At 54.7% G+C, this 26717-nt stretch overlaps 9 protein-coding genes across 9 annotated transcripts; 4 read left to right on the top strand and 5 right to left on the bottom strand.

Annotated features, from left to right (window-relative positions):
- Positions 1–529: 529 nt before the first annotated feature.
- Positions 530–2080, bottom strand: PFLUO_LOCUS1069 (Glutathione reductase; the record flags this gene model as incomplete). The annotated part of the gene is made up of 3 exons (XM_073778072.1): positions 530–963; positions 1032–1867; positions 1929–2080. The coding sequence occupies 3 exons, from the start codon at positions 2078–2080 to the stop codon at positions 530–532; spliced, it is 1422 nt and encodes a 473-aa protein (XP_073635163.1).
- Positions 2081–2704: 624 nt separating this feature from the next.
- PFLUO_LOCUS1068 (uncharacterized protein) lies at positions 2705–3723 on the bottom strand (the record flags this gene model as incomplete). The annotated part of the gene is made up of 2 exons (XM_073778071.1): positions 2705–3530; positions 3599–3723. 2 exons carry the CDS (start codon positions 3721–3723, stop codon positions 2705–2707), a joined length of 951 nt encoding a protein of 316 aa, XP_073635162.1.
- A 1615-nt stretch (positions 3724–5338) lies between these two features.
- On the bottom strand, positions 5339–8065 carry PFLUO_LOCUS1067 (uncharacterized protein; the record flags this gene model as incomplete). The annotated part of the gene is made up of 6 exons (XM_073778070.1): positions 5339–6173; positions 6231–6543; positions 6600–7073; positions 7420–7703; positions 7809–7879; positions 7967–8065. 6 exons carry the CDS (start codon positions 8063–8065, stop codon positions 5339–5341), a joined length of 2076 nt encoding a protein of 691 aa, XP_073635161.1.
- A 223-nt stretch (positions 8066–8288) lies between these two features.
- On the bottom strand, positions 8289–10764 carry PFLUO_LOCUS1066 (nucleolar DEAD-box protein required for synthesis of 60S ribosomal subunit; the record flags this gene model as incomplete). The annotated part of the gene is made up of 2 exons (XM_073778069.1): positions 8289–8987; positions 9040–10764. The coding sequence occupies 2 exons, from the start codon at positions 10762–10764 to the stop codon at positions 8289–8291; spliced, it is 2424 nt and encodes an 807-aa protein (XP_073635160.1).
- A 514-nt stretch (positions 10765–11278) lies between these two features.
- On the bottom strand, positions 11279–14205 carry PFLUO_LOCUS1065 (uncharacterized protein; the record flags this gene model as incomplete). Its single annotated transcript, XM_073778068.1, has 4 exons — positions 11279–11354; positions 11412–13713; positions 13776–13856; positions 14040–14205. 4 exons carry the CDS (start codon positions 14203–14205, stop codon positions 11279–11281), a joined length of 2625 nt encoding a protein of 874 aa, XP_073635159.1.
- Positions 14206–14896: 691 nt separating this feature from the next.
- Positions 14897–15731, top strand: PFLUO_LOCUS1064 (uncharacterized protein; the record flags this gene model as incomplete). Its single annotated transcript, XM_073778066.1, has 6 exons — positions 14897–14955; positions 15008–15118; positions 15178–15194; positions 15250–15395; positions 15465–15545; positions 15600–15731. 6 exons carry the CDS (start codon positions 14897–14899, stop codon positions 15729–15731), a joined length of 546 nt encoding a protein of 181 aa, XP_073635158.1.
- Positions 15732–16471: 740 nt separating this feature from the next.
- Positions 16472–21475, top strand: PFLUO_LOCUS1063 (uncharacterized protein; the record flags this gene model as incomplete). The annotated part of the gene is made up of 3 exons (XM_073778065.1): positions 16472–16625; positions 16691–21167; positions 21220–21475. 3 exons carry the CDS (start codon positions 16472–16474, stop codon positions 21473–21475), a joined length of 4887 nt encoding a protein of 1628 aa, XP_073635157.1.
- Positions 21476–21935: 460 nt separating this feature from the next.
- PFLUO_LOCUS1062 (4-lactone oxidase) lies at positions 21936–23702 on the top strand (the record flags this gene model as incomplete). Its single annotated transcript, XM_073778064.1, has 1 exon — positions 21936–23702. One exon carries the CDS (start codon positions 21936–21938, stop codon positions 23700–23702), a length of 1767 nt encoding a protein of 588 aa, XP_073635156.1.
- A 1480-nt stretch (positions 23703–25182) lies between these two features.
- PFLUO_LOCUS1061 (uncharacterized protein) lies at positions 25183–26445 on the top strand (the record flags this gene model as incomplete). Its single annotated transcript, XM_073778063.1, has 3 exons — positions 25183–25374; positions 25454–25551; positions 25605–26445. 3 exons carry the CDS (start codon positions 25183–25185, stop codon positions 26443–26445), a joined length of 1131 nt encoding a protein of 376 aa, XP_073635155.1.
- Positions 26446–26717: the final 272 nt, after the last annotated feature.

Here is a 26717-nt window from a genome sequence, read left to right as displayed (position 1 = left end):
CTCGGTTGGAACGGGGCCACTGTGCTGTTACAAGTACGACCCTGCAGAATTTTCGTCATTTTTTATCACACAGCCAGGGTATTAGCCCGTCCGGCGCTCCATACTGGGCTATGCTAAACAGCTGACCTGCATTCGGTGCTCTTCTCCCCTGCGCCACCGCAGGCCGTTTCCACAAAGCACAGGTCGAAGAATTACCTGTGCAATCGTTTTATTTCAGTCATACATCCATCTATACGTTGTTGAATACACACACAAAGACGTGAAATGATAAGCTGCCCCTGTTGCACCGTAGATGTATTTCCCATCACGAAGAATCCCTGTTTTCATTTCATATGTTTTATCCAAAAGGCCCTCCTCCACCAATCAAACAGCCCATAACATAACACCACGGAATCCCAAAAGAAAGTAAAACAGCGGGGCAACCAGCCTAGAGAATGCAATTGATTTAGTACACGGTCTCTAGATATCTGGATCTGCCACTAGGTATCAAACAACCAAGACAGATGCACCACAGCACAGAGTCCGACATCTATCGCATCGTAACCAGTTCCTCCGCACTGGTAGGATGGATCGCAACACAGCTATCAAAGTCCTGCTTCGTCGCGCCCATCTTCACCGCCACACCGAAACCCTGCAGCATCTCCCCCACGCCCAGGCCCAGAATGTGCAGACCGACAATCTTCTCCTGTGGCCCGGCGCAGATGATCTTCATCTCGGTGGGGTTCTTGGTTTTCTCCTCCTGCGGCATGACGTGGTAGAACATCGCCGTGAACTTGGTGTGGTAGATCTTGATCTTGTCGTCACCGTAGTGCTGGCGGGCTTCCGGCTCCGTGAGGCCGATGCATCCAACTTCGGGGTGCGAGAAGACTACTGTTGGGATGTTCTCGTAGCTGAGCTTGGCGGATTTGAATTGGGCGGGTCCAAAGAGGCGGTTGCCCAGTTGGCGGCCGGCAGCGATTGCAACTGGAATAAAAAAAGCACGTTAGTACAGATGTTGGTGGGTGTGTTGTTTCGGGGGGTTCACTGCTTACCGGGTGTCAACTCGGCTTGGCCGGTCACGTCGCCCAGGGCGTAGACGCCCTCCACAGACGTGTTCTGGTACTCGTCGACCACGACGAAGCCGCCGTGGCTCAGCTTAACACCAGGGACATCCAGGTGCAGGTCCTCGACCTCGGGAAGACGACCAATAGCCCACAGCAGCTCGTTAACCTCCATCTCGGAGCCGTCGTTGCCAATCAGCTTTATGAGCTTGTCCTTGCCCTTGCCGTCCCGGATAAGCTTGATCTCTTTGAAACCAGTGTGTCCGCGGTGAAGCTTGACACCAGTGGCCTCATAGCGATCTGTCATCGTCTGCTGGACCATGGGATCAAACTTGCGCAGGAAGGTCTGCCCGCGGACGAACATGTGGGTCTCGACATTGGCGGCGTTCGTAACACCCGCCAGCTCAACGGCGATGTATCCCGCGCCCACAACTGCAACCTTGGGCGGTAGCTCCTCCATCTCGAAGAAGCCGTCGCTGGTGATCCCGTGCTCGGCACCGGGGATGTCGGGGATGCTGGGTCGACCACCGGTCGCGAGGAGAATGTGCGGCGCCGTGTAACGGGCGGTGCCAGAGCCATCGACCAGAGCCACCTCGATGGTCTTGGGATCGACGAACTTGGCGCGGCCGTGTACCAGGTCGATTCCTTCCCGACTCCAGTTGTTCTCGTAGGCGCCGTTCAGCCGCTTGATCACAGCATCGCGGCTGTTCTTGAAATGGGTGTAATCGAACTTGATGTTCTCGGGAATGTCGTAGCCGTAGTGTTTGCCGGCCTCCAGCATTTCGTTGATAGAGGCGAAGTTCCAGGTCATTTTCTTGGGCACGCAGCTAGGAGGAGTGGCCAGGTCAGTCCGTGTGCCACCTAGCTACAGGAAGGTATAGAGCTCACCCAACATTGACACAAGTACCCCCAGAACGTCCACTTTCGATAATTAGTGTCTTTGCGCCATACCACCCGGCAGCACGGCGAGCGCTGCCGCTGCCGCCGCTTCCACCGCCCAGGACGATGTAGTCATATTGTGTCGTCTCGACGGGAGCCATGTTGCTGCTGGAGGATGAAAGGTGTCTAGCGATAGTTGAAAGACGAGGTGTAAGAGCAATTGAGGGCGTGAAGGAGGTGCGAGGGGTCGCCAGGGCTTGATCGGCGACGGTCGGACGGCGACCTGTAACGGTATGAAGGTTGCAAGTTCGGGAAAATCGATTCAAGAGTGAAGAGCCTCGATAGCTGACCCGGGATGAAGGGATAACAAGAGAGCGGGAGAGCATGGAGAGAGAAAGAGGTGACGGAGAGGGTGAGAAAGAGGGCTAGTTATATACAGGCCGGCGGGGGAGTTGGAGAAGAAAAGCTGACAAAAGCATAAGTAGGACGAGAGCGGTCTGGCCGCGGTCGGTCGGCGAGGTATTGTGTTCGTGCCTGAGGCAGGATTTATAATCACTTGCACGCGAAGTATACCTTGGGTTTTCTTTTTCTGGTTAAACTCTTCCTCAGCAAAGTAGGTGAACATTGAACAGAAGCCACCGCGTCTGTTCTCGCTTTTCCGATAGACTCGTTATCTCTCTCCAGTCCTTGCCTTGCCGTGAAGCCCACAGAGACTCTCAATTGCTGTGGGTCAGTATCTTAAGACCCAAGTACGGCTTTCGAGCATCATGAATCGACTATAATCCTTAGGATACCGCATGACGACTAGCACCAGTCGTTTCCGCAAGGTGAGAAAGTTCTATCTCATCCATCCGCACAAGGTCTTCTTCACCCCACCCTTCACGGTCATCTTTGACCAGTCGGACGAACCCCACATCCAAAATTAGAGCCAATACACTGATCGCAACGCCAAAGAACAGCGCGGACCTATAGCCTGTGATCTGGCTGCCAGAGCGGCTGGCAAAGTGGACCTCAATGGTAGAGGCAAATCCCAACCCCAAACTGTTCCCATAGAGGTTAAGGGTGCCAATGATTGAGCCGGCGATACCTTGCTGATGTCGGCGAACGGAGTTACTGGCAATGATTTGACCGGCAGTATACACAAAGTCCGGACAGAAAGCAAAAAGAACCACAGAAGGGAAAATTTGGGCCCAGTACGACTGGTGAAGAGGCACTGTTGCCATCAGTGCATTGGAGGCAAGAATTGTCACTGTCCCAATGGCAAGGATCCACTGTGCTGCCAGACGAGGTACTAACCAGGCCGCCAACGAAGCAGCTGCGATTGCACAAATCAGAAAAGGCGTCCAACCGACGGCGAATTCCAACGGGGACCATTTCCAAACATCCTGTAACCAAAGGACCTGATACCAGATCAGTGTGCCCACAGCCATGTAATTTAGCAGGACGACAAGGATCACAATGAGGAAGGACGGGGCCTTGAATATCTCCAATGGCATAATGGGAGATTCGGCATATCGTTTCTCCCAGAGCAGAAAGGCACCGAAGAGGGCAATCGAGACGATCAAAAGAGCAATCTCATATGGAGTGGCCCAGCCGACACTTGGAGCTTGACTATGTCACCGAGATAAAATTGTCAATTCGGGTTCGTCAGCCAATTGATGGGGGGCAATAATACTGACTTCCAGACGAAGTTGAAGAGAACCAGAGAGCTCACGCCCAAAACGGACCCAACGCAATCAATCTTTCCGTTGGGATCGACAGGTTTCTCGCGCAGGGTCAATGCCCAAAGTGCGATCGAGGTCATGAAGCCGAGACAAGATCTGCAATGAGAGAATTAGAAATTGCCTCATGACACTATCGCGACACTCCTGACTTACATGAAAACAAAAAACCATTTCCATTCCGTCCTTTCCATAAAGGCGCCGAGGAAAAGGGCCCCGAAATAGCCTCCCATGGGCGCTGACGCTGCGAAGAACCCCAGACTAAGATTCCGAATACGTCCTGGGGGATTGGTACTTGCGATCATGGCTACTGCGTTCGGCATGACGAAGGCGCCCCCAAGTCCACTCAATGCCCTCATTATGACAAAGGCAAAGAAGGTATGGCTGCAGAAGGAACTGGCAAGCGTGGTCACACTTAGCCACACGCCGCCTGCAAGCAGGAGCTCTCGATGACCGTACACATCTCCCAGTCGACCGCTAATCAATACTAAAGTCCCCTGGGTAAGCCTGGCAGAGATCAGCAGTGGCACTTTATATCTGTAGTATGAGTTTTGCGGATGAGAGGTGTATAAATTATCATACGCGTAACTGGCCCCAATCCAAGAAGCATATGTCTTCTTGACCCCCATCGACTGACTCAATCTGCTACCACCAGCAATACCGGCGAAATTTACTGTCATCTACCCAGCTTAATCTGAGCATTCCTAGCGGCTTTAACGGGATCGGAAGGGCCTGATGAGAAGGCGTCTGTGCTTACCTGTACGAGGTTTGCCAAAATGAGCAACGTCGTGATTACCGTTCGGTGCCAACGAGTAACCCGAATTGAAGGCAGCTGCTCAAAAACTGGCTGACCAGCCCTTGGAGTGCGGGATTCCCTAGTGGGGCCATCTTGCGCTTCTAGAACCAGGTCTTCCGCTGGCGGGGTGGGAGGTGAGTTCTCCGGAGGAGGAGAGGGAGGCGATGCAGGAGATGCAACGGACAGAGTAGGAGATTTCACTTTAGATGGAACTGTTTGTGTGATAGACATGATAAGAACTAGTAGGAAATTATGGAAAGAAGAGAGAGAGAGAGAGAGCAGTGAGCTGGCTCTGGGCTGCGTTATGTATGGCGGGGACTGCCATGTTGGGAAATTTTCCCGCCTACCCACATGAGTCACTTGGTTCAGCCCACGCTTCTCCACACGTCCGGATTCAGACATCTCTGCGAAGTTGGAAAGGAAACAAAGTGTCCAAAGTGGGAGTTCTGGTATAGATTAGTCTCGAACTGACCAATGACTTTGATTCGTGTCGGAACTAAATGGCGGGTACTCGGTTTCCTCCTGCATAACACACTGACGATGTTATCAGCCGGACAATAATGTTCCAATTGTGACTAAAATGATATCTCAAGCTAGTCCATTTCAAGAGCCTCGTACTTATCTATGTCTCGCTTTCTTCGCACTTCGAGCACTGTTCGATAAAGAGGCACCCTCCCGCCCCTCAAAGCCAGAAACGTAGAACAACCTCGGCGCCAGCTCTATTGACCTATACTCCAAGCACAGATATAACATGTCGTAATAAATGTCATATTTCATAAAATGTACCACAAAAACCTCCCAATCTAGAGTACACAGAATTCTACAAAGACCCAACCAATACAAACACCACCAGCTTTATATGCTGCTCAGATACCAGCAACCCCCAACGACAAAGAAAAAAATCAGGCAGGCGGCGTGCCCCACCCAGAACCAAAAGCCGGCGTCATATTCGTCGAGATCGGCTGCGCATACGAGAAAGCCTCGAACACCTCTGGTGTGATCTCATAGGAGCCCAGATCGTCGACAGTCATCACGGCGTTCGGCATACCGCCTAGCAGATGGTTCGGTGGCATCTGGGACATGTCGGGTGTGTGTGAGAGATCGAAGCCGGCGACTTGGTGGTGGAATGTATTGCTGTAGCTGGGAATCATGGGATTGGACGTGTTGGAGACTTGTGGTGGTGGTGCCTGGTTCTGTGGGTGGGGGTGTTGTCCAGGCTGGTGGGTTGGTGAGAGGCGATGGCGTGTGTCACTATCCACGGATGGTGAATGCGGATGTTGTTGTTGTTGCTGTTGGGGGTGGAGGGACGTCTGCTGCTGTTCATGTTCTGGGGCCGGGGCGGACATGGTGATGTGGATATCGATTTGAAGTTTCTGAAGTTCTTGATAGATGAGGCTGAGGGCAGTTGTCATAACCGGATTAGACATCTTGACTCTTTCGAGTGAAAAGATGCAGAACTTGAGCTTATCCAGCGTCCCTGGCGCAGCGTATTTCAACGCCTGGATCTCCAGCAGGAAAATCGACGCCGCCGTGTAGATGCTGTAGGCGAGGGAGAGCACGACGTGGGTGTCGCCGAAAGTGCGGCGGTACAGGTCGAAGAGAGACAAGATCGAGGTTGCCGATGCCATACATTGAACTAAGTGGCTCGTGTCGTATTGTTCTTGTCCTGTTTTGAGCAGTTCCCGGGAACACAGAATTGGACGGTGTAGTAGGATGTTGATGGTATGGTATAGACAGCTGGGAGGGTCGTTAGCACAAGAAGTAATCATCGTGGAGATAGGGAAAAGCCCATACTTCAGGATCATGATGTGGGATGGTGGACAGTATGAGGGTAAGTCTGTTGCCACGAGTTTTAAATAATCAGGCAGGTCGTCCCACCAGTCGCTTAGATTTTGTGCTTGCTCCTGGATGCAGTCGTACAACTCTGAAGCGCTAGTCTGGCGCATGGGATCATATATGTGAATGAGGATCTGGTTCAGCACTTCTGCCAGACCACACATTTTCATGAAACAGGAGGTTGAATGGGCCTGGGTGGGCGGGTAATGAGCGCCATCGGGGAAGTCAACACCATGGGGGGTCCATATTTCAACTTCAGAGGTGTCGTCCACTGCGTGCGAAGGCCGTCAGAATATTCAATATGCATGGCTGCGTTTGACAACTTACTGATCATGCGCGGCGGGCTGACTCGCGAGTGCTGCATCGTCGGTGAGCGACCGAAATACAAGGAGACGACCTTGTCCCAGAAATAACAACTCCAAAACAGCCGATTGCGAATCTCGATATCTTCATCGTTCAACTGCGCGGCTCCATGGTATTTCCGGCTGTCGATCGAGATGCCCAAGTCATCCAGCAATCGAAACGCCATGCCGCTGTACAGCCAGGCCTGGGTGCGATTTCCGCGCCCACATTCCTGCGCGCTCAGAAGAAGTAGGGTCTGAATGGTCGGGATGCCCGCATAGCCGACGGTGAGGGAGTCGAAGAGTCCCGTCACAGCGCGTTGGGAGAACTTGGCTCCACCATCGAATTGGTCGAGTAAAGGCCCGATCTGGGGCTCTGATTTGCACCACCGGACCGAGTGGGAGAGAATGGCGTTCAGTAGGGTGTCGGAGTAGTATGAACCATTTATTTTCATATCACCTATTTTCCCGCGTTAGTTCATAATTGCCACTGATGAGAGGTCAAGATCAAGACAGACGAGTAAATGCTGGTCGGTAGACAAAGTTGAACAGCGGTTGAATCCAGCACCAGTGCGAATCGAGAAGATATTGGAATGGTTCCTGCAAGCCCATCATCGATCAGCCGCCATCATGCGCCACCAACCAACCTAATCGCAACCTGCTTACCGGCATCGCAGCCATCTGCTCAAACGCCCTCTCCCGCCAGGCACTATTAATCAACCTCTCCTTCCTAGCCTCGAGCTCATGCAGAAAAGACGAGCTCGACGCCGTCTCACTAACAACACCGCTGGGCAACTGAAACAAACTCGTCGGCCCATGAAACGAGATGCGCCCGTCATTCTCAATATTCAGTCCCTCAAAGTCCCTCGCCAGGTCATGAGAATCTTCCTCCTCGGGCTGGAATTTCCTGCCTGCGCTGGAGCCGGACTCGGCCACGGACGCAGGCGAGTTGCTGGCCTTGTTGCGCGAATCATTTTCTACCTGTAATTGCTGTTGCTGTTGAAGTTGCGGGCTCGGAACCTTGGACAGCGCATCCTCCAGCTGGGCGACGCGGGACTCGAGCTGTTTGGTGTATGAAAGCGTCGGGGCTCTGTGTTGGTCGATCCGGGATCAGCGCTGGAACCGCGAGCCGGACCACGGGAGGAGCCGGTTGGACGAGAGGCATGAAAAGATAATACATGATGATCGAACTTACAAGCTGTACACACAGACCTCGCCACGCGCGGCACACCGGGAGCAGGACGGACTGGCTCCGTTGCATTTCACCTGCAAGGCACAAAGTCAGCGGATTGATCGGGAGCGGCAGCTACACAGAGCGCGGAATCTGGCCGAGCGCCGAGAAGGAAAACCCACCTTGCGCTTTCGACACGCCTCGCAGGAGAAGGCGCTCTTTCGGGGGAGACTGCTCTTCGTGGGCACGTCGGCCATGCCAGAGGAACCCTCGACGACCATCGAGGGAGAGCAGGGGTTCAGTTCATCTGGGGAGGATGAATGAAGAGAAGGAAAAGGCTATTAATTTTTCTGTTAGGGAGAGAGGGAAGGGAGGTTAGGGTTAGTGGGGCGGGATCGCGGGGGACCAAATGCAACTTCCATTTGTACTGACGTCGTAGAGGGAAAAAGTCTGGTCGAGACCTCCGAATCGGGAGAATGGTGCTATCGACTATCTACACATGGTTTATCTCTTGCCTCCCTTCTTGCCCTTCTTCTTCCCCTTCCCCTTCACCTCCTTGGTCTCGCGCTCGTTCTTCCCCTTCTTCCACCCCATCGTGCCCTCGTGCCTCTCCTTCGCATCATCCAGCCGCTTTTTGTCCTTATTGCTCAATTTGCCCTTATCCTTCTTACTGCTCGCATTGGGCCCATTGAGCGCCTCGGCACCCAGCTTGCGCGACGCGCGCTTGTCCCGCTCCGTCTCGAACCACGTCCGTTTCGGCCGCGCCATGATCTCGCTGCCGTGCTTGATCAGGTTCTCGCCCTTGGTCACCTGCATCTCCGCCTGCGAGAGCTGCTTTTCGGTCTTTTCTTCCTGCAGGACCTCCTCGACTTCATCCGCCAGATCCTCCGCTTGCTGGGCCCAGTCATCTGCCACGGCCATGTCGACGACCCGGCTGACGATCTTGGCGCCCTGCGCTTTGCCCGATTTCACGGCCGCCTTGACGACCTTGCGATCGGGCTCGGCGGCGATAGTGCATGCGCGACCGGAGCGGCCCGCACGCGCGGTACGACCGACTCTGTGCACGTAGATCTCATGGCTCTGCGGGGCCTCGTAGTTGATGACCGTTTCCACGCCCTTGATATCCAGACCACGCGACGCCAGGTCGGTTGCCAGGAGGAAGGCGACTTTTCCATCCCGGAAGTTCTCCACGCTTTTGATACGCTAGAGGCGGGTTAGTAGACCGTAGTGGGAGGTAGAATTGGGAGTAACGTACCTGTTCCTGGCTCAGGCTACCGTGCAACTCAGCCGCTTTCAAGCCTAACAGCCCAAAGATAATGCGAACGCGGTGCGACTCCTTCTTCTGTCGGAAGAAGATGATCACGCGCCCTGTGTAAATTTCCTTGCATAGGTGGAGCAGATACCCAAGACGCTTGTCTTCGCGGCCGGGGCGCAGCCGCACAAACTCCTGAACTAACGTTACGGCCGTCTGCTTCTTCGCGTCAACCATCAGCCGCACGGGTCGGTTGAGGCCCACACGAATGAGCTTATCCACTGTGTCGGTCATGGTAGCAGAGAAGAGCATCGTCTGTCGCGATTTCGGGATAGTTGTCAGAATCTCGTTCAGCTCGTCTGCGAACCCATCTTCCAGCATTCGGTCAGCTTCATCGAGCACCAGAATCTCCAACGTATCCACGGTGAAGCTAGGCGAATTGCGCATATGATCGATAAAACGACCAGGCGTAGCAATAATAACATCCGGCCGCTTCTTGAGAATATTCTCCTGCTCACGCAGACTGAATCCTCCAACAAGCTGACAGAATGTAATGTCCGTAAAGGTGGCCAGTTTGACAGCGACATTGTAACACTGCACCGCCAATTCACGCGTTGGCATCAGAATCGCAACACGGCTGGTGGCAACCTTGCGAGGGCGGAAGAGGAGTCGTTCGAGGATGGGGACCATGAACGCGGCCGTCTTTCCGGATCCTGTCACGGCGCTACCGACAATATCTTTGCCGAGAAGAGCGACGGGGACGGCCTTGCGCTGGATGGGGGTTGGGTCGGTGAATCCGACTGAGGCCAGTCCGCGGAGGATTGGACGGGAGAGATTGAAGTCTTGGAAGGTGTTTTTGGCGGCGGCGGCTGCTGTCTGGGCGTCTGTCTTCTCTTCAGGGGCGAAGAACGCTTTGCGCTTCTCTTGTTCCTCGGCGTCGACTTCGCTCTCATCATCCGAACCCTGATCTGATCCAATGTCATCAGGGTGACCGACGGGAGTAGCAACGGAATCATTATCAGACGCAGCATCATCGTCCTCATCATCTTCCTCGTCCTCGTTGTCAGACTCAGGCCCAGAACCAACTTCGGGCCCTTCAGCCTCACTCTCCTCTTCACCATCAACGCCCATGCCAAACGCATCATCAGCCATTAGCTCATCATCCTCAAAATCAACCTCCTCAGCATCAGAAACCACATCATCCTCATCACCACTGCCGACCTCTTCCACTTCCTCAATCTTCTTGCCATTCTTTTTAGAAAGTCGCTCTTTCCTCTCCCTTCTCCGTGAGATAATATCATCAATATCCACAGCCTTCTTGTCCCCATTTTTCTGCTGCTGTTGTTGCTGCTTGTCACTCTGTCCAATCCCCCACCCATCAAACCCCTCTGTCACACCAGTCGTCGCGCCGCCGACATCGAATTCGAACTCCGGATCCAAGGCCTCATCTTCCTCGCCGGCGTCATCTTCGCTTTCGTCAGCGGCGTCAGAGGTCTCGGCTGCTGCTTTGGTTGCTGATTGGGTCTTGTTCTTCTTGTTCTTGTTCTTGGCTTTGGTGGGTGCGTCGGTGGTCTCGCGCTTGCGTTTCTTAGTGTCCTTTGACGATGGTGCTTTAGTGACTTCCTCTTCCTCGTCGTCAAAGCGAGGAGTCTCTTCGTCGTCGGAGAGCGTGAGCACAAAGTCGTCCTCCTTGGCGGAGGAGCGCCGATTGGCTGGGTTTGGTGCCATGGCGGTGTAGATTGCTATTGAGAATCAGTCAGTGAATCTCTTGATTTATTATCGCAGTGTCAGGGGATATTGCACCAACCTCGTAATGGCCTGGCGCTTGTTGTACTGGGGCAGCCCAGCAAAAAATTGATCCCGCAGAAAAAAAAAAGTTGCCGACTCCGCGCCGGCGGTGAACCTGCGGCGTTAGTCAGCGCTTTCTAGTCCAACATCCTCAACATCAGAATTCAGGAATAACACATTTTTAGGGATTTTAGATACATGGTGCAATTTGATTACCGATATCAAGCATAAATTTTTCGTCCTTTCATTCCCGCAATGTTCCCGTCACTTCGAAAATCCATCCCTAATCTCAATGCAAATTCCTCCTTTTCATTCCTGCAATTTCGCCAGTTCCATCCGTAATATCAATCCTCAATGCTCTTCACCCCTCCTATTCCATTAACGATTTGTTTTCTGGTTTGGATCCATCATAATGATCGATGTTCAATGAATTGCCCGGAAGGGGCAAATCCAATCAAGAGATGTACTCGCGAGGCTTGGGGCGCGAGTGGTAACCCAACATGTGTCTGACAACGTAGCAGACATCAAGACTATCAGAGATGTTAGTCAAACCATGCTCTCAGATCGGAGGGTGGAGGAAAACATACAGATCACCCAACCTCAGTCTCGCCCCCTTCATAACGCCCTGCACTTGGAATTGGAACTCACGAATCAACCACTGCTTGGTCCAGGCGTAGTTGGCCTCCTTGTCGGCAGGATAGGCAAGGGCACAAATCATGGTGGTGAATGGACGGGTTGCGTGCAGCAAGCGATAGTGCTCGCCAGGCTGGAAATCATGGCCTCCTGAGTCATGGTGCGTGACGTCCACAGTCATCAAGATTCGGTCAACCAGAGCGCGACCAATGTGCTGTTTCTTGTGGTTGTGGTCCACGAACACACGCATCTCGCCAATGTTGCTGTTGGCGCTGTTGCTCTCGTTGAAATGCTTCACGAAAGCGTAGCCTAGGATCTTCTCCGTCGAAGCTGGATGCTTCTTGGGGTTGTTGCGGGAATGGCGCTGAGCGGCGACAATGAACGGCAGCATGGTGGTACGCGCGCCATCAATCAGATTCCGAATGTCGGCCTCTGCGAGAGGATGCCTCTCGGGGCTGATAGGCGAGTTCTCCATGTACCAGTTGAAAAGGTATTGCAGTCCAGGGATGTCGCTGAACTCGGCAGGGCGCAGATACACATTTGCCTCAACAGCCTTCGGAACCCGCACGTTCACGAGGGCCAACGCTCGTTCCTTCTCCTGCTCCTGTCGCTCCTTCTTTCTGGCTGCCTCGGCCTTCTTCTCCTTTGCGAGATGATAGTTGTAGTTGTGAATGAAGCCCGTGGCAGTCTCGTGCCAGTGCAGTCGGGTCTGCTCATCGTGCATGTCTCGAGGGGTCGGCAGGTGCTTGATGTTCTGCATGAACAACGAAAAGCCTCCATCCGAGCCGGCAGTACCATCAAAAAAACTAGTGTGGTAGATGTCAACAACCTGGCACTCCTCCGGAATCATTTCCAACCATCGCCAGAACACGCAAAAGAAGGCCTCGCGGTCACCGTTGTAAGAAGGGCAGAAGTTCCAGTTTGCAGTCCACGGTCCTCGATTCTCCGGAGCGATCTCGCTGAACCCAAGAGTCTGGGGGAGATGCGGGAAGGGCCTAGGGTCATACATGATGCCCTCCTGGCGTGCAGCAGTCAACAAAACTTTTCCCTCCACAAGCTGGGGCCACGCGCGCGCAGACTCGTCGTATCGATCCCATTGAGCATAGAACAAGGCCGTTCCCTGTCGGATCTTCTTCCAATTCACGTCCGGGTCGACCTCTTCGTACCCAAAACCGGGTATGAAGTCGGGCGGATTCTCAGCCCACACCTCGGGAGCTTCAACTCCGTACGCGTACCGCGCAGCACCGAGCATGTGGTAAAGTTCTTCGTTCAAATCGGTGCCAGGACCAGTGCGGACGGTGGGAATCGCCTCGGTGCAAGCCCCGCAAGGCTCCTGCATCCGGTGGAAAACATTCAAGCGCGCTTCGTCGATGATCGGCTGCTGAAGCTGCTTGATGTGGGCCTTGACCTCCTCTTCGGTCATCGTGCCGGTTCGCAGAGCTGCGATGAGACCCTTCTCAGTGCAAATGTCATTGCCAGCGCTGTCAGTGCGCCGAGTCTTGTCCGTGATGATGATGTTGTTCCGACGAATCTCCACCTTGGGGCTCGCAAACTTCTCGTCATAGTTGTCCCAGGGGCAGTCCTGTGGTCCCAACGGCCCAGCGCCGCCAGTAGCAACGGTCTCGCCGAGAGGAGCTCCAGTCAGGTCGCTGGGGTTGATTTGAGTGGGGTTCATGTTCTTCGCCGAAGGGCCGGCAAAAGGGTTCATGCTTCTACCACCCGGCCCATTCGCAGGCGGAACATAGAGGGCAGAGCCAGGTGGGTTCTTCACGTCTCGGCTTCCATCATTAACAAACGGGTTGGGGTCATGAGCGCCGGTGCGCTGTCCGCTCCAAGCCGTCAGGCTTCTGCGGGCATCAGTGCTGCGTTGGTTTTTCTCACGCGAAAGATCATGAGCTAGGGCCTTGGGCATCATCTTCCAATGCATGCTTGTTTCGATCGCGGGCATACCAGGGATAGACTCTCTGTCTTCTTCGAGTTTCTGCGCCTGGAGTTCCTGCAGCTGGCTGGTAGTCAATCGAGATTTTCCAGGCGGATGGCTGCCGCTGGCCTTTGGCGCCTCGAGTTCCTGCAGCTGGCTGGTGATCAAGCGAGATTTTCTAGGTGGATGGCTGCCAGTTGTCTTGGGGGGGCCACTGGTCTTTGACGCCTCGAGTTCCTGCGCCTGGTTCATGATCACGCGATAGCTGCCAAGTTGATGGCCGCCACTGGTCTTTGGCTGCTGGCTATCCATGGTCTTGGTGTTCGAGGTGCGTTCTGGATGCGGGTCAGCAAGCCCGGTCAGGCCAAAACGAGCGAAGAAAACGAAAGCTGCTTACTTTTCTTGAACGGCTTCTCGACAGTCTTTGTTTTCTCCTGGGATGCAGTCCCAGGGGTCGAAGAGGGTTCAGGGAGGATGTCTTGCAAGTAAGGATGGTCAGCTGAAAGAAGCAGTGGGATGAGAGAGCGAAGACAGAGGTGTGAGAAGGAGGGAGAAGGTGAGATGAAGGAAAGGAAAGAAAGGAAGGAAGGTGGGAGGCAAAAGGCTCGGCATCGTGGGAAGACAACATCGCCGTAGTAACAGAGGAAACAGAGAGACTCACCACGAGCCAATCGCAGCAGACTGGGCTTGCACTCGATGTCATGCAATTCTCGAGAGAGGACCTGCTTGCTTGTTAGCTCACCAGATCGGTTGACCGTAGATAGTCGGTCGGTCCATAACATACCAACGGGTGCATAGGTATCTTCTTGCTCACGGGAAACCTGCATACGATGCCACGGTTGCTCACAGCTATCGGGGTCAGTTCGGTCTTGCAGCAGTAGAAGGAAAAAAGATTCACTGACCAGGCAAGCACACTAGTACCAGATCCTTGGGACCTAAATCCAGCTCCTCCAGCACGGTCTGCGAAAAGGACAGTGTGATCTGCATGTTTGCTAGATCTGTCTAGGTCAGCACCGATCGGATGTTGCTGTAGGTCTGAAACACTTATTTCCGCCAACTTATACCGGGAGTCTTTCCTTACTTTTCCAAGAAAGAAGAGTGTGCAATTCTCCAAAGATTTGCTAAACAATCCAAAAACTAGGTAAAGGAAAGAGAGAAGAAGGATTTCAAGAAAGAGAAGAAGGTGGTCGGGTCGGTGGTGGGAGAAGAAAGAGAAGCGAAGAAGGGCGCAAGCAAAGTACTCATGGCTTTCTCGTTTGGGTCATAGTGTGGTGCCTCAGGCGAAAACACGCAAACTTGTGGCGTCATGGATGAACGTTAGTATTTAATATTTACTTATCTTCATCTATGTTGGTCACGATATAGAGAAAACAAACATGTTGTAGGGGTTCATTGTTCAGGTTCACTCGGATGTTATAGTCAGGTTGTGCCAATCAGATGCTCCATCGCGGCAGAACTGTTCCTCACTCGTTCACACTCCACCCGAACCAATAATGCACTCACCACAATTCAGGCACCATGTTGTCAATCCTGCGCAAGGCCCGGTTAAAAGATAAAGAGATGCGGATATTAATGCTGTACATTCCCCTCAACTTGATTTGCCCCGAATATACTGATCCCATCCGGCAGCGGACTCGACAATGCCGGCAAGACCACCATCGTTAAGCGCATCATGAACGAGGACATCACCACCGTCAGCCCCACGCTAGGGTTCATCATCAAGACCATTGATTTTGATGGGTGAGATCAGGACCCTTTTCGCGTCCTAGGTCAGACAGTGAACTGACTTGGCGAGACAGATACAAACTCAACATCTGTCTGTGAGCCCACCGGTCAACAACGCTGACAAGCATCCTGACCACCCACTCTAGGGGATGTCGGCGGCCAGAGAACTCTCCGTTCCTACTGGAAAAACTACTTTGAGAAGACCGACACGCTGATCTGGGTCGTCGATGCCACTGACCGTCTGCGCGTCGACGATTGCCGCCAGGAGCTAAGTGGTCTTCTCCTGGAAGAGGTAGGAGAACATCCCATCCCCCTCCTATGATCTCTGGACATCCACACTGATGCATTTGGATGCGTACAGCGGCTCGTGGGAGCCAGTCTCCTGGTCTTTCTCAACAAAACTGACGTAGAAGAATGCATGACCGAGGAGGAGGTCCGGGAGGTAAGTCGGAGCATGAACTCACTGGATCCCATTGCTGATTCATGTCTGTCATAGCGACTGGGCTTGGATTTGATCAAAACCCATAAATGGACCATTCTGCCCTGCAGTGCGATGACGGGCAAGAATCTGAAGGAAGGGCTGGGTTGGGTGGTACAGGACGCCAAAGACCGGCTTTTCCTCTACTAATGGCCCAACGAGATGCGGCCTGGTTTGATATCTGTGCTGTCTCTTTCTGCATCTTATCTATTTGGGTTTGGTTGAGGGTGGAATTCTGGCTGTGCCGGGCTGGTCAGATATATATCCGACAACATACCTCCGCAATTAACGAGTACCATGTTTCGTACCAAGTTTCAAGATACCGCAGTTAGATAGTCAGTTTGCAACAACTTAATCACCCTCTCGATGATTCTCGGCAAGGCTCCACCCAGCCCTACGGCAATTGAGGAATCGGAGTTCCCGAGGTCATCTTGCCCTAGGAACCGAGTGACTCGTCACTTGGCAGTATCAGACCCTTCAAATATGACACACCTCCGATTTATGCGATTTGATTTTTCTCCTTGACACTCATCACTCCTTGAATGGTTCTTCCGAACGATAATGATCGCGAATAGGGAATATCCCCAGTCGCGAACCGATCCAGCGGGACACGATCCACACGTAAACAAAACAACAAAACAACCCAACACCTTTCTCGCCTGTCCTACGGGGGAATAGGACACACTCGGGATTTTCCTGATGATGCCTGGATGGATAGATGCAGAAAACACCACAAATAAATCATCCGACAGTAAGAATAGTAGTACGATGGATGCATGGTCAGGCCTATGACGGCACTCGTGATTTAAGGGCGGAGATTCCTTGTTGTTCCCGCAATCCACACCCACTTCCTTCCTTCTTCCTCTTCCCACACCCACCTCCGACTGACCATGTCGTCCACCGCCGCCTCCGAGGACGTGAATGACTTTCTCCTGCGCATTCGCGAACTCGGCGAGCGACGCGACAAGGAGGACGAGGAGCGCACCAAGCGCCTCGAGGAGGAGATCCTGCAGGGCCGCGCAGAGAGACAGGCCCGCCGAGCCGGTAAGCTATGACACACCACAAAAGCGAAAAAAAGATCGATCTAATACAATTGATGCCCTCGACAGAGCGAGCTCGCTCAATTTCCCCGCAGAAGGACTCACCCACCCTCAACGCCTTCCGAATGAGCGCCTCCATTGAACCCCCAGAACACCTGGAGCCCACGCCGCACTCGTTCGATCTGGACAGACCTAGCAGTTCCCAAGACACAGAGTCGCTGAACACAGACCTGAAGAGACCCGGATCATCGTCCAAGGATGCTGAGATGGATTCGCCCTCACGGACTCTGCCGCCGCTCTCGCGCAGTCGGGCCGGCACTCTATCCTGGCAGCAACGCCCCTCCTCGCGAGACTCTGGCAACAACTCCCCTTTGTCGACGTCCCCATCCCGCTCCAGTCACTTGAGAAACGCGTCGGCAGCATCGAGAGAGGACCAGCCACTGTCGCGTGCTCAGATCGCGCAATCGCTCGGCTCAAAGGATCCCTCGTGGTTCCGGCAGACGCCAGACCGAGGAACGGGCTCAGCGGCATACCGCAAGGCCACTGAAGAAGTATCCGGCATGCCCACAGGCTGGGGTGGTAGCCGCAGACTCCCGGGGATGAGCCGGGAGTCGACCGTCGAGCCCGAGAAGGCAGAGGCGGCCGATGAGACTCCTCCTTCCTCTCCGAGAACGGCCTCCACACTGGCCACGGGACTCGGCTCGCCGGTGCCGTTGTCGAGTGCCCCGAAGCTGAAGCCCCGAGTGCCTGAATCATCCGAGGAGGAAATGGCCCCTCCATCCCCGACACAGCGCCGGATGTCACCAGAGCGGACCCGCTCAACCTCTCCCACCAAGGGTCTTGGTGGCTTTGTCCAGAGTGCGATGATGAGGCGGTCAGACAGCGTTTCGAAGCGGTGGAGTACCCAGGACCCTCAACGGCTTAGCCGATCCAATTCTGTGGTCTCAAACTTTAGCAGTGCTGCGCCTCCAACTTTGAATGCAAGCGTCAGTGATCTGACACCTTCCGCTGGCTCGCGATTTGGACGAGACATACAGCCCCAGCGACCCAGCTCGAGTCACAGTGAGGCAACTACAGTGCAACCTACGGAGTCTGACTCCAGACCGGTCACCGCTGGTGCTCCTGTTGATAGCACGAGTGCAACTGGTAGTCCCACAAGACGACCTCCATCTTCGCACTCGAGATCCACCAGTTCAATGACTGCGGACAGACAGGACAATCAATCTAGTCCGTTTGTCTCCAGGACCATGGATCCCAAGCGGTGGAGCCCTACCAAGGCCTCCTGGCTGGAAAGCGCACTGAATCGACCCGAATCCCCACGACACAATCGGCAGCCATCTGAGCAGCCATCGTGGATGAAGGACCGCCAAACCAGGGGTAGCGTTGACATGGGTAGTGCCAAAAACTTCAAAGAAGTCAATCCAGTGGGTTTGATGCGAACGCCTCCTCCCGGCACCCACTTCAAAAAGCCCAGCGTCAGTGGGGTTCCCTCACTATATGCTAGCCCAGATCTGGCCAAGTCAAAGGAAGCGGTGCCAGAGTCACCCTCGCCTACTGCTGACAGGAATTCCGAGCCGATGAAGCCTGTAGAAGAGGAAAGCAAACCTACCTCTCCAGCGCGAACGGCGCAATCTCCGGAGCAGAAACCAGAGCCTGAATTTACTCCTGAGCCTGAACGGATTCGCAGGGCGCCACCCCCTGCATTGAACCCCAAACCAAATTTCTCTATTTCGCCTGGGCCTTCGAGAGAGCCCGTGTCCCCGCAGCCGAAGCCTCAATCACCTGCACTTGATTTCCGAGCCAACCTCCGGAAACGTGACGTCGCTCAAGACACCGGGCCGAAGGATGAGCCAGAGTTCAAGAATGTATTCGGCAGGCTCAAGAAGACCGAGACCAAGAACTACGTTGCGCCGGACGAACTTAAGAGCAATATTCTACGAGGCAAGGCGGCATTGAACATGACCGGTGGCCCGAAGAAGACTCAGCGAGTCGATGAATTCAAGGAGAGTATTCTGAAGCAGAAGGAGGCGATGAAGGCCGGTGGCGGCACCGTAAGACGAAACACAGCCGGTGAGGACGACAGGCCGTCGAGTCCAGCAACTGCAGTGCCGGAGGCCATTGCAAAGCGGCAGAACATGGCAAAGACAAAGAGCATCAGGGGCAAACCATCTGACGAGCAGACTTCGCGATCCTCCAGAGATCTTGCTACTCCGCGTACAGTGCCCGACCCAACGCCAGTATCAACGGCCGAAGACGAATCACCTAAACCTTCACCCGAGGTCGCTGATTCAGTGCCACAGCCCGCTCCGACCGATCCCGAGACTCGCGGTGCTGTTATCGAAGCAAGTGCGGAGGCAAGACAGAAGCCTGCAGACGAGGCCCCAAAACCGGTTCGTGGCCTGCCATCGGCTGCTGTTGCGGGAGCCGCCGCTCCAGCGACGACTATGCCTCCAAGTCTGGCTGCTAAAGGGAAACTTGCAGGCCGAATCAATCCCGCTTTAGCTGGCCTCCTCTCTCGAGGTCCTCCTGCTACGGCAGAGGATTCGAAGAAGGAGCCGGTGATGTCTTCTATCTCCACGGAAACTTCCCCCGCCTCGTCGTCTGCGCCTCTCACCCATATGACCAAGAGCCGTGCGAAGGGTCCTAAGAGACGTGCGCCCAAAACCAGTGCTTCACCCGCTTCGCAGGATCCCAAGGAGGTTGTTGTCGGTTTGTCTCCTGAAGTCCAGAAATCCCAGCCTAGCCCTATGCCCGTTGATTCAGGCAAGAGTTCGGAGAACCTCTCGCGGCCTGCTCCCACAAAGCCAGCCCAAACTCCATCCAAACCAGTGCCAGGAAAGAAGCGGAACAGTTTTCAAGATTTGCTCAACAATGGACTTGGGCAGAGTCGCGCATCCGAACCCAGTGCCCCATCGGTTTCGCGGTTCTCCAAAGAGGTCGGCGTTGTTTCGTCTCTAGAAGTCAAGAAATCCCAGCCTGATCCTGTACCCGTTGACTTGGACAAGAGTGCAGAAAGCCTCTCGCCGCTTCATTCCACACAGCCAGCCAAAACTTCGCCCAAACCAGTGCCAGGAAAGAAGCGCAGTAGCTTTCAGGATTTACTGAACAACGGACTCGAACAGAAGCCGCGAACTCCTCCGCCGAAGCCGCGGGTACTATCCAACGAGGCTGCTCTTCGTAGTCTTGAAGGTGCACCTCGTGAGCCTGAAAGTCCCGCGGAGGAGGTGAGCCCGTCGAGCAAACCGCCAATCCCACCAAAACCTAGCTCGTCGCCGTCCTCGTCACCTCCTGTATCCACCAAGCCACAATGGAGCCAGGTGCAATACACCTCGTCTTCTCCCTCTCCGCTCCGGACAAGCTACAGAGAAAACCGCATGGACGCACCGACCACGCCCCAACCCAAGAGCATCCCTGGTGTGGCGGTGGCCGAGGCCGCTGATCCTTCTCCCCGGAAGAAGAGCTATGCTTCTCCGCCTATTCCTCCCAAGCGGTTCGATATCTCGCTTGACAAACCCGTTGACCCGCGCAACCGACTGTCCCGCAAGATGTCTGCCCCTTCGTTGGTAGCCAAAGCAGCAGAGGCACGAGAAGTCGTTGCGGGCTTTTTCAAGACCTTTCCCAACCAACGGGACCGAGTGGATATCGACCCCCAATTGATATTGGCCAGCAAACCGGCCCCGCCGAAAACCCGGACGACTAAAAAGCAAATCTGGGAGATGACCGGCGACGGCAAGCGCCGAGAGCTTCCGGTCAACCAGGAGTACATACTCTACGAGGGCAGCATGTACCTTTGCGTGCACGTGTTTGAGACACAGGGAAACGCCACCACCGAAGTATGCCTTTGGTGCGGAGACGACGTTGGAGAGGCCGCGTTCGAGGACGCACAGCTGTTCGCTCGCAAGGTCTCCCGCGAGAATAGCTGCAAGCTGGAACTCATCCGCCAAGGCAAGGAGACCGCGCGGTTCATCCAAGCACTCGGCGGGATTATCATCACGCGTCGGGGGCCTAGCTCCCGCTCCAGCTCGTCCGCTCTGTACATGCTCTGCGGACGAAAGCATTTCGGTCAAATGGCCTTTGACGAGGTCGACTATTCACTCCGCCACCTGTGCTCTGGCTTCCCATTCGTCATCTCTGCGCCCTTCGGCAAACTATACCTGTGGAAGGGCAAAGGCAGCGGACCCGAGGAAACCGGCGCCGCGCGGCTCATCAGCATGGATCTCGGTCTGACGGGCGAGTTCGAAGAGGTGACCGAGGACGAAGAACCGGAGAGCTTCTTCGATGTGTTTGCGGGCTCACGCGCGTCCGCACCATCCACCATGGCATCGGACTACTGGCGACTCAAGCCGAAGTTCGACCATTTCGGTATTCGGCTTCTGCGCGTCGACCACGAACTGGGCCAGACACCACGCTTCTGGATGCGCCGGCCCGGCTCCGGGTCGCCGGTGACCCGGCCCAACGATACCGTTCAGGAAATTGAACCTTTCTGCTACAAGGATCTGACTGGCAAGGACATCTACATCCTGGATACCTTCTTTGAACTTTATGTGTAAGTCATGTCTATCTGTTCTGGACATAGATACTGATGCCCCTTGCAATAGAATCGTCGGCGAACAAGCAACGCACAAATCCGCCGATTTCTCCTCAGCCTTGATATTCGCGCACGAGTACGGAATCCTAGCCACTTCGCTCCAGGACCGGCCCTTCATCCCCAAGAGCTTCGTCGCGCTGGGCGGTATTCCGGACCGCTGCCAGGCAGCCTTCCGGAAATGGGACCCGCACTCCCTGCGCGCCCCGTGCGTGTTTTCTTTGGATGTGGCGATTGAAGCTCTCCGAACCCCCCAAGGGTCATCTTGATATTTTTACTGTTATTTTCGTTGTGCATATTGGGTTGTACAGAGCACATTCGTGGAGGTGGAGGAGTATTTTTTGTAGACAGCGTGGATGGAGCATCTGGCATGGATGTACAGGTCATACATAGGTGCATCGAGGGAATTTATTTGTTTTACTCTGTATGTTGTATTCATTTCGATCGATCGATCGGCTCTCGAGGATATCTTACGATGTCGGAGAAATTACTCCGTAGTCCGCGTATAATTCTCGGCAGTGGTGGGCCGAGGGATCGCGATGTCGCCATCAACTATTTTTTCCCCTAGCGCCCCTCGTTAGACTGTTACTTACTTATCTTTCCCCTTTCCTTTTTCTCCCCCACCAATTCCGAACGCCTGGCAATAGGTCATTCCCCCTTCCGATGGCAATGTGACATCCGACCATGCCGTGATCGTCTCGGACAGAAAAAAAAACAACTCACGCTATCATGGACCCCACGATCTCTCGCGAGCTCTCCAAGCTCGACCCGGCAGTGCCGTTCCGCATCGCGGGCACATCCTACCTGCATCATACCTGGGCCAAGACGTTCTTCTCTCGTCCAGAGCTGTACATCCGCCCACGCTCCATCCCCGAGATCCAGCAGCTCATCACCCTCGCCCGCCGCTGCCGCCGCCGTCTCGTCACCGTCGGCAGCGCCCACTCGCCCTCCGATCTTACCTGCACCTCATCATGGCTGGCGAACCTCGACGACTTCAATCGCGTCCTGGCCATCGATCCAGTTACACACACTGTCACAGTTGAGGCGGGGATACGGCTCAGCGAGCTGGGTGCGAGGCTGGAAGAGCATGGGCTCACCCTCGCCAACCTTGGCAGCATTGATAGCCAGTCCATTGCCGGTGTTATCGCGACGGGCACGCATGGCAGCTCGCTGCGTCATGGACTGCTCTCTGAATGCATCGAGGCGTTGAGTCTGGTTCTGGCGAATGGCCAGCTCGTGCGTTGCAGCGCGACCAATAACCCGGCGCTGTTCCGCGCGGCACTGGTGTCGCTCGGAGCATTGGGGATCATTGTCGAAGTCACCTTTAAGGCGAGGCCGTCCTTCAACATCGCCTGGCGCCAGGAACGGTTGCCGTTGTCCAAGATTTTGGAGCAGTGGTCGACCGGTCTGTGGACGTCGCATGAATTCGTCCGGGTCTGGTGGCTACCGTATTTGAGCGGTGCTATTGTTTGGCGGGCCGATAAGACAGACCGTCCGTTGCAGCCTCCTCCGATCAACTTTTACGGCGAGTCCCTGGGATATCACATCTACCACAACCTGCTCGCGCTCTCGAACTATGTACCCCGGATCCTGCCGTGGGTGGAGTGGTTCGTCTTCGGCATGCAGTACGGCTTCCGCGCCGGATCAACCGTCACAGAAGCCGTCGAGCCCGCTCGGACAGGTCTGCTAATGAACTGCCTGTACTCACAGTTCGTGAACGAGTGGGCCCTCCCACTAGAAAAGGGCCCCGAAGCTATTAACCGGCTGTCGGCATGGCTGAACGGCGACACAGAGACCGCTCGCATCCCATTCCCCGTACAGGGCCTGTGGGTACACTGTCCCGTCGAAGTGCGTGTGTCAGACACCACACTCAACACCAACCCGCGCCCGTTCCTGGACCCAACCTCCGGCACGGGACCAACTCTATACCTCAACGCAACGCTCTACCGGCCATACCTCCGCGACCCGCCCTGCAAAGAGCGCTACTACGAGGCCTTCGAGTGGCTGATGCGGGACATGGGCGCGCGTCCGCACTGGGCTAAGAACTTTACAACCCGCGGGCCGCACGAGCTGCGCGAACTTTACGGGAGCGATATGGATGAGTGGCTGCGCGTCCGAAACGAGGTTGACCCGGACGGCCTGTTTGTGGGCGAATGGCATCGCCGCAATCTGGGACTGTTGGAGCAGACACATGACCCCGACCAGCGTGACGACGATGAACTGCCCCTCCTCGAGCGTGAGCGCCAGCGCCACAGGCTGGGAATCAACGGCGCAGGCGACGGTATCGAATGGGTCGGCGATCGTCGCTGGCAGGTGGTGTCAGATGAACGGATAGGAGCGGCTACTGCCGAGTCCAAAGCCGCCGCAGTAGCAACAGTCGCGTCATCAGAATACCCGTCGAGCTCCCCGACCACAGCCACAAGCGAGGAGAGCTTCGATCTGCTTGCCAAGGGCGAAGCGAGCATTGTGCTGCCGGGGGGATCGTCCTCTGCGTGATCTCATTTCATGGGATGAAAAGAAAGAAAGAACGCCACGCAAGACCTGGTCTCTCGCCGGGTGGAGGATTACCCGGATATCCTTTACCATGCTGATCGTCGCGCTGATCCTGCCAGCGGTGATGAACGCTAGTTATTGGGCGAATGTGTGCCGGGGCGCCAGAAGGGGATATTGCTGTTGGTTCATCATGACTGACTGCCAATCTCCGCCCGCGGATTCTCGGACTCTCGAAAAGGTGAAGACCTGCGAATTCATCGGAGATAACAAGGAGGAAAGGAGCAGTAAAAGTGACCGCGGGGACAGGGCGTTGATCGTCTTTAGCCGAGCTAGATGTGGCTTAGCATGGGATTATTTTTTATTAATGTAGATACATACGTCAGTTCGAGATGAGATGTTATTTATTCTGGCTTTGCTTGATTCCTCGGCTCTGCGCGCATTTAGCCCTAGCTCAGTCACTCCCCTATTTCTCCTCCCTATCCTAATCCCCGGACCCCTGTGTTCGCGCTGACACCAAGCCTCACAGCACTGTATGTATCAGGGTCTCTACCGCCGTCACGCCGGGGGATACACGATCGACAGCCCATTCCGATATGGCCTGGGTGGTGTGTTTGTCGAGTGGTGTCGTGTCTGTACGTTCATCATACGGTGAAAAGAATAATCCAAAAATACCGGTGTCGCCCGTCAGGTGATGGATGGGATGCCTGTCCTGGATGGGAAAGGATGATTCTTCCTTTACACCGACAGACCGACCGCAAAGCACTGGCCTCCCCGGTTTCTTTGTCGTGTCTCCTTTCCTCTTCTCTCGAGCGTCCACTGCAGCACAGACAGGGGGGTCTGATTGGGTTGCCATGCACGCACTGGACACGAGCTCGGTTCCTTTCAGCCGCTGGCCTCGCACGTGTGCGGGAGATGAATCTGATCTGAGTCTCTTTTGTTAGTTTAGTTGGGGTTAGATCTATGTATAAGTACCATGTGACATGAGCGGTATGCAAATCAAATGAACCGAAAAGACTTGCTAGACAGACGGACAGACCAACAGACGGAGACAGACAGACCGGACAGGCTCGTCACCGCGCACAGACGATGTTGTCTTTCTTCTTCGCTGCCCGAACGACCGGGGGTTGGTTTCTTGGGAATTCAGTGAAGTCTTCTCCCTGTATTGTTATTATTGTACCTGCCACAGACACACACATCCCTGCTAGTTGACATTCTGACATCCTACCCTGCCCCGTCCTGCCCTGCTCTGACTGACACCGCTCCCTCTCCCACGTCACTTCCCAGTGCGGAGGCGTGGGGAGACTGTGTGCTTCACTGCTCACTACCCACGATGTAGTTTCTCTTTTATCTCTCCATGGCCAGATACTGACTGAACCTCACTTATCACCCTCCCCACCTGCCCCCCTTTCCTCCCGCTTTGCTCAACTATATACCCCGAGTTGCCGGCTTCCTCTACTTTGCACCTAGCCCTAACCAACCCACCATGTCGTGGCAGCCTAAGCTCCGCCCCAAGGGCTTCCCGCATACCATGAACGATTTCGCCATCGTAGATTCACTTGCGGAGTTGGAGCACCGCTCGAGACATGTAGAGGACAAGCGCGATCAACGCGTGTTCCGGGTCAAGCGCAAGCATGTTCTCAAGGCGTGCGATCGGTGCCGCGTGAAGAAGACCAAGGTTTGTCTTGTCTTGTCTTGTTTGGGAGAACCTATCTATGCGTCATGCTCTTGGTCATACTCATGATGTCTCTACATAGTGTGATGGGAAACAGCCCTGCAACCGCTGCTCGGTATACAACCATCCATGCCTCTTCCGCGAGCGAAAGGCGACGCAGACGAAAGTTTACTCGCGCGGGTACGTACTCGAAACTCATTTCAAAGCAAAGGGAATAACCCCGATAAAAATAGATTCGTCGAGATGCTCGAGTCCCACCATTCACTAGTCGTCAAGGCTCTCCAGAAACTATACAAGTTCTGCATCAACAACGAAGGCTTCCCCGGCGAGCCACTCGCCGAAGCACCAGACGGCCACCCTCTAACGCACACGATCCTCGACCGCCTAGGGCTGATCAAGCAAGCCGAAGAGAACGCAGACGACCCGGACGAGGACTCCGAGGACCTGCGCTACCTCCGCCTGCTATCCACGTCCACAGAATGCAGCGCCACGGCCGAACCGTCCCCGGAACCAGCTACGCCCCCGGAAACCTCCCCGACCATGCTCTCCTCTCCTTCTTCCTCCGCTTGCAACCACCCCGGCCCGGTACCAGTGCCAACTTCTTCCCTCCCGGGAGGACGCCACCATCCACACAGCTGGTCCTGGGACATGCAACCCGTTCACCACCAGACCCCGTATCACCACAGCCACCCCGAAAATGGATTCCAGCATGATATGATGCCCGTGCAGCGCAGTTCCCTAGGCGGCGGTGGTGCAACAGAGCTCGCGCCAAATGAGATCCCATCCCATATCGACGTGTCTGCTGGGTCGTCCATGTCCCATGATTCGGCGGCTTTTCCATACTACCTGGAGGCCTCGCATGGAGGAGTGCCCGGTGGCGCCAACAATAAACCCGCTGCGCAGCGTGTTCCGCCTGGTATTGGCTCAGTGGGCAATGTGCATTCCCATTCCCAGCATCTCTCCAGTGGTGGTGGCATGTCTAGTGACATGCTTGGCGGTGTCTATCACTACCAAAACCAGGAGGCTTCGTTCTATCACGGATTTACATCTGGTTGGACTTTTCCGGCGGGATGATTCGTAGGCATACAGACTAGCTGGTGTTTGCATGCTCTGCTCACAATGAGTTTCTCTTTTTTTTCCCTTCGTTGCTTCTTATCTATAGTTTGCAACCACCTGGTTTCCATCTCTCGGTTAGATATGGAACTTTCCACTCACTGAAGAGAGGGAGAAATTGTTTTGTTTTCTTTTGTCTTTGGCCCATTTATCCAATATCTCAATACCCCCTTTTGCGTTTATAGTTGCGGTTATATACAAGGTTCACACACTCGCGCATCCGAGAGCAGGCA

The sequence above is a fragment of the Penicillium psychrofluorescens genome, assembly GCF_964197705.1.
Source record: "Penicillium psychrofluorescens genome assembly, chromosome: 1".
NCBI classification, from domain to species: Eukaryota; Fungi; Ascomycota; class Eurotiomycetes; order Eurotiales; family Aspergillaceae; genus Penicillium; species Penicillium psychrofluorescens.
The sequence above is the reverse complement of the archived record's forward strand: the minus strand, read 5'-3'. Positions and strand labels throughout refer to the sequence as shown.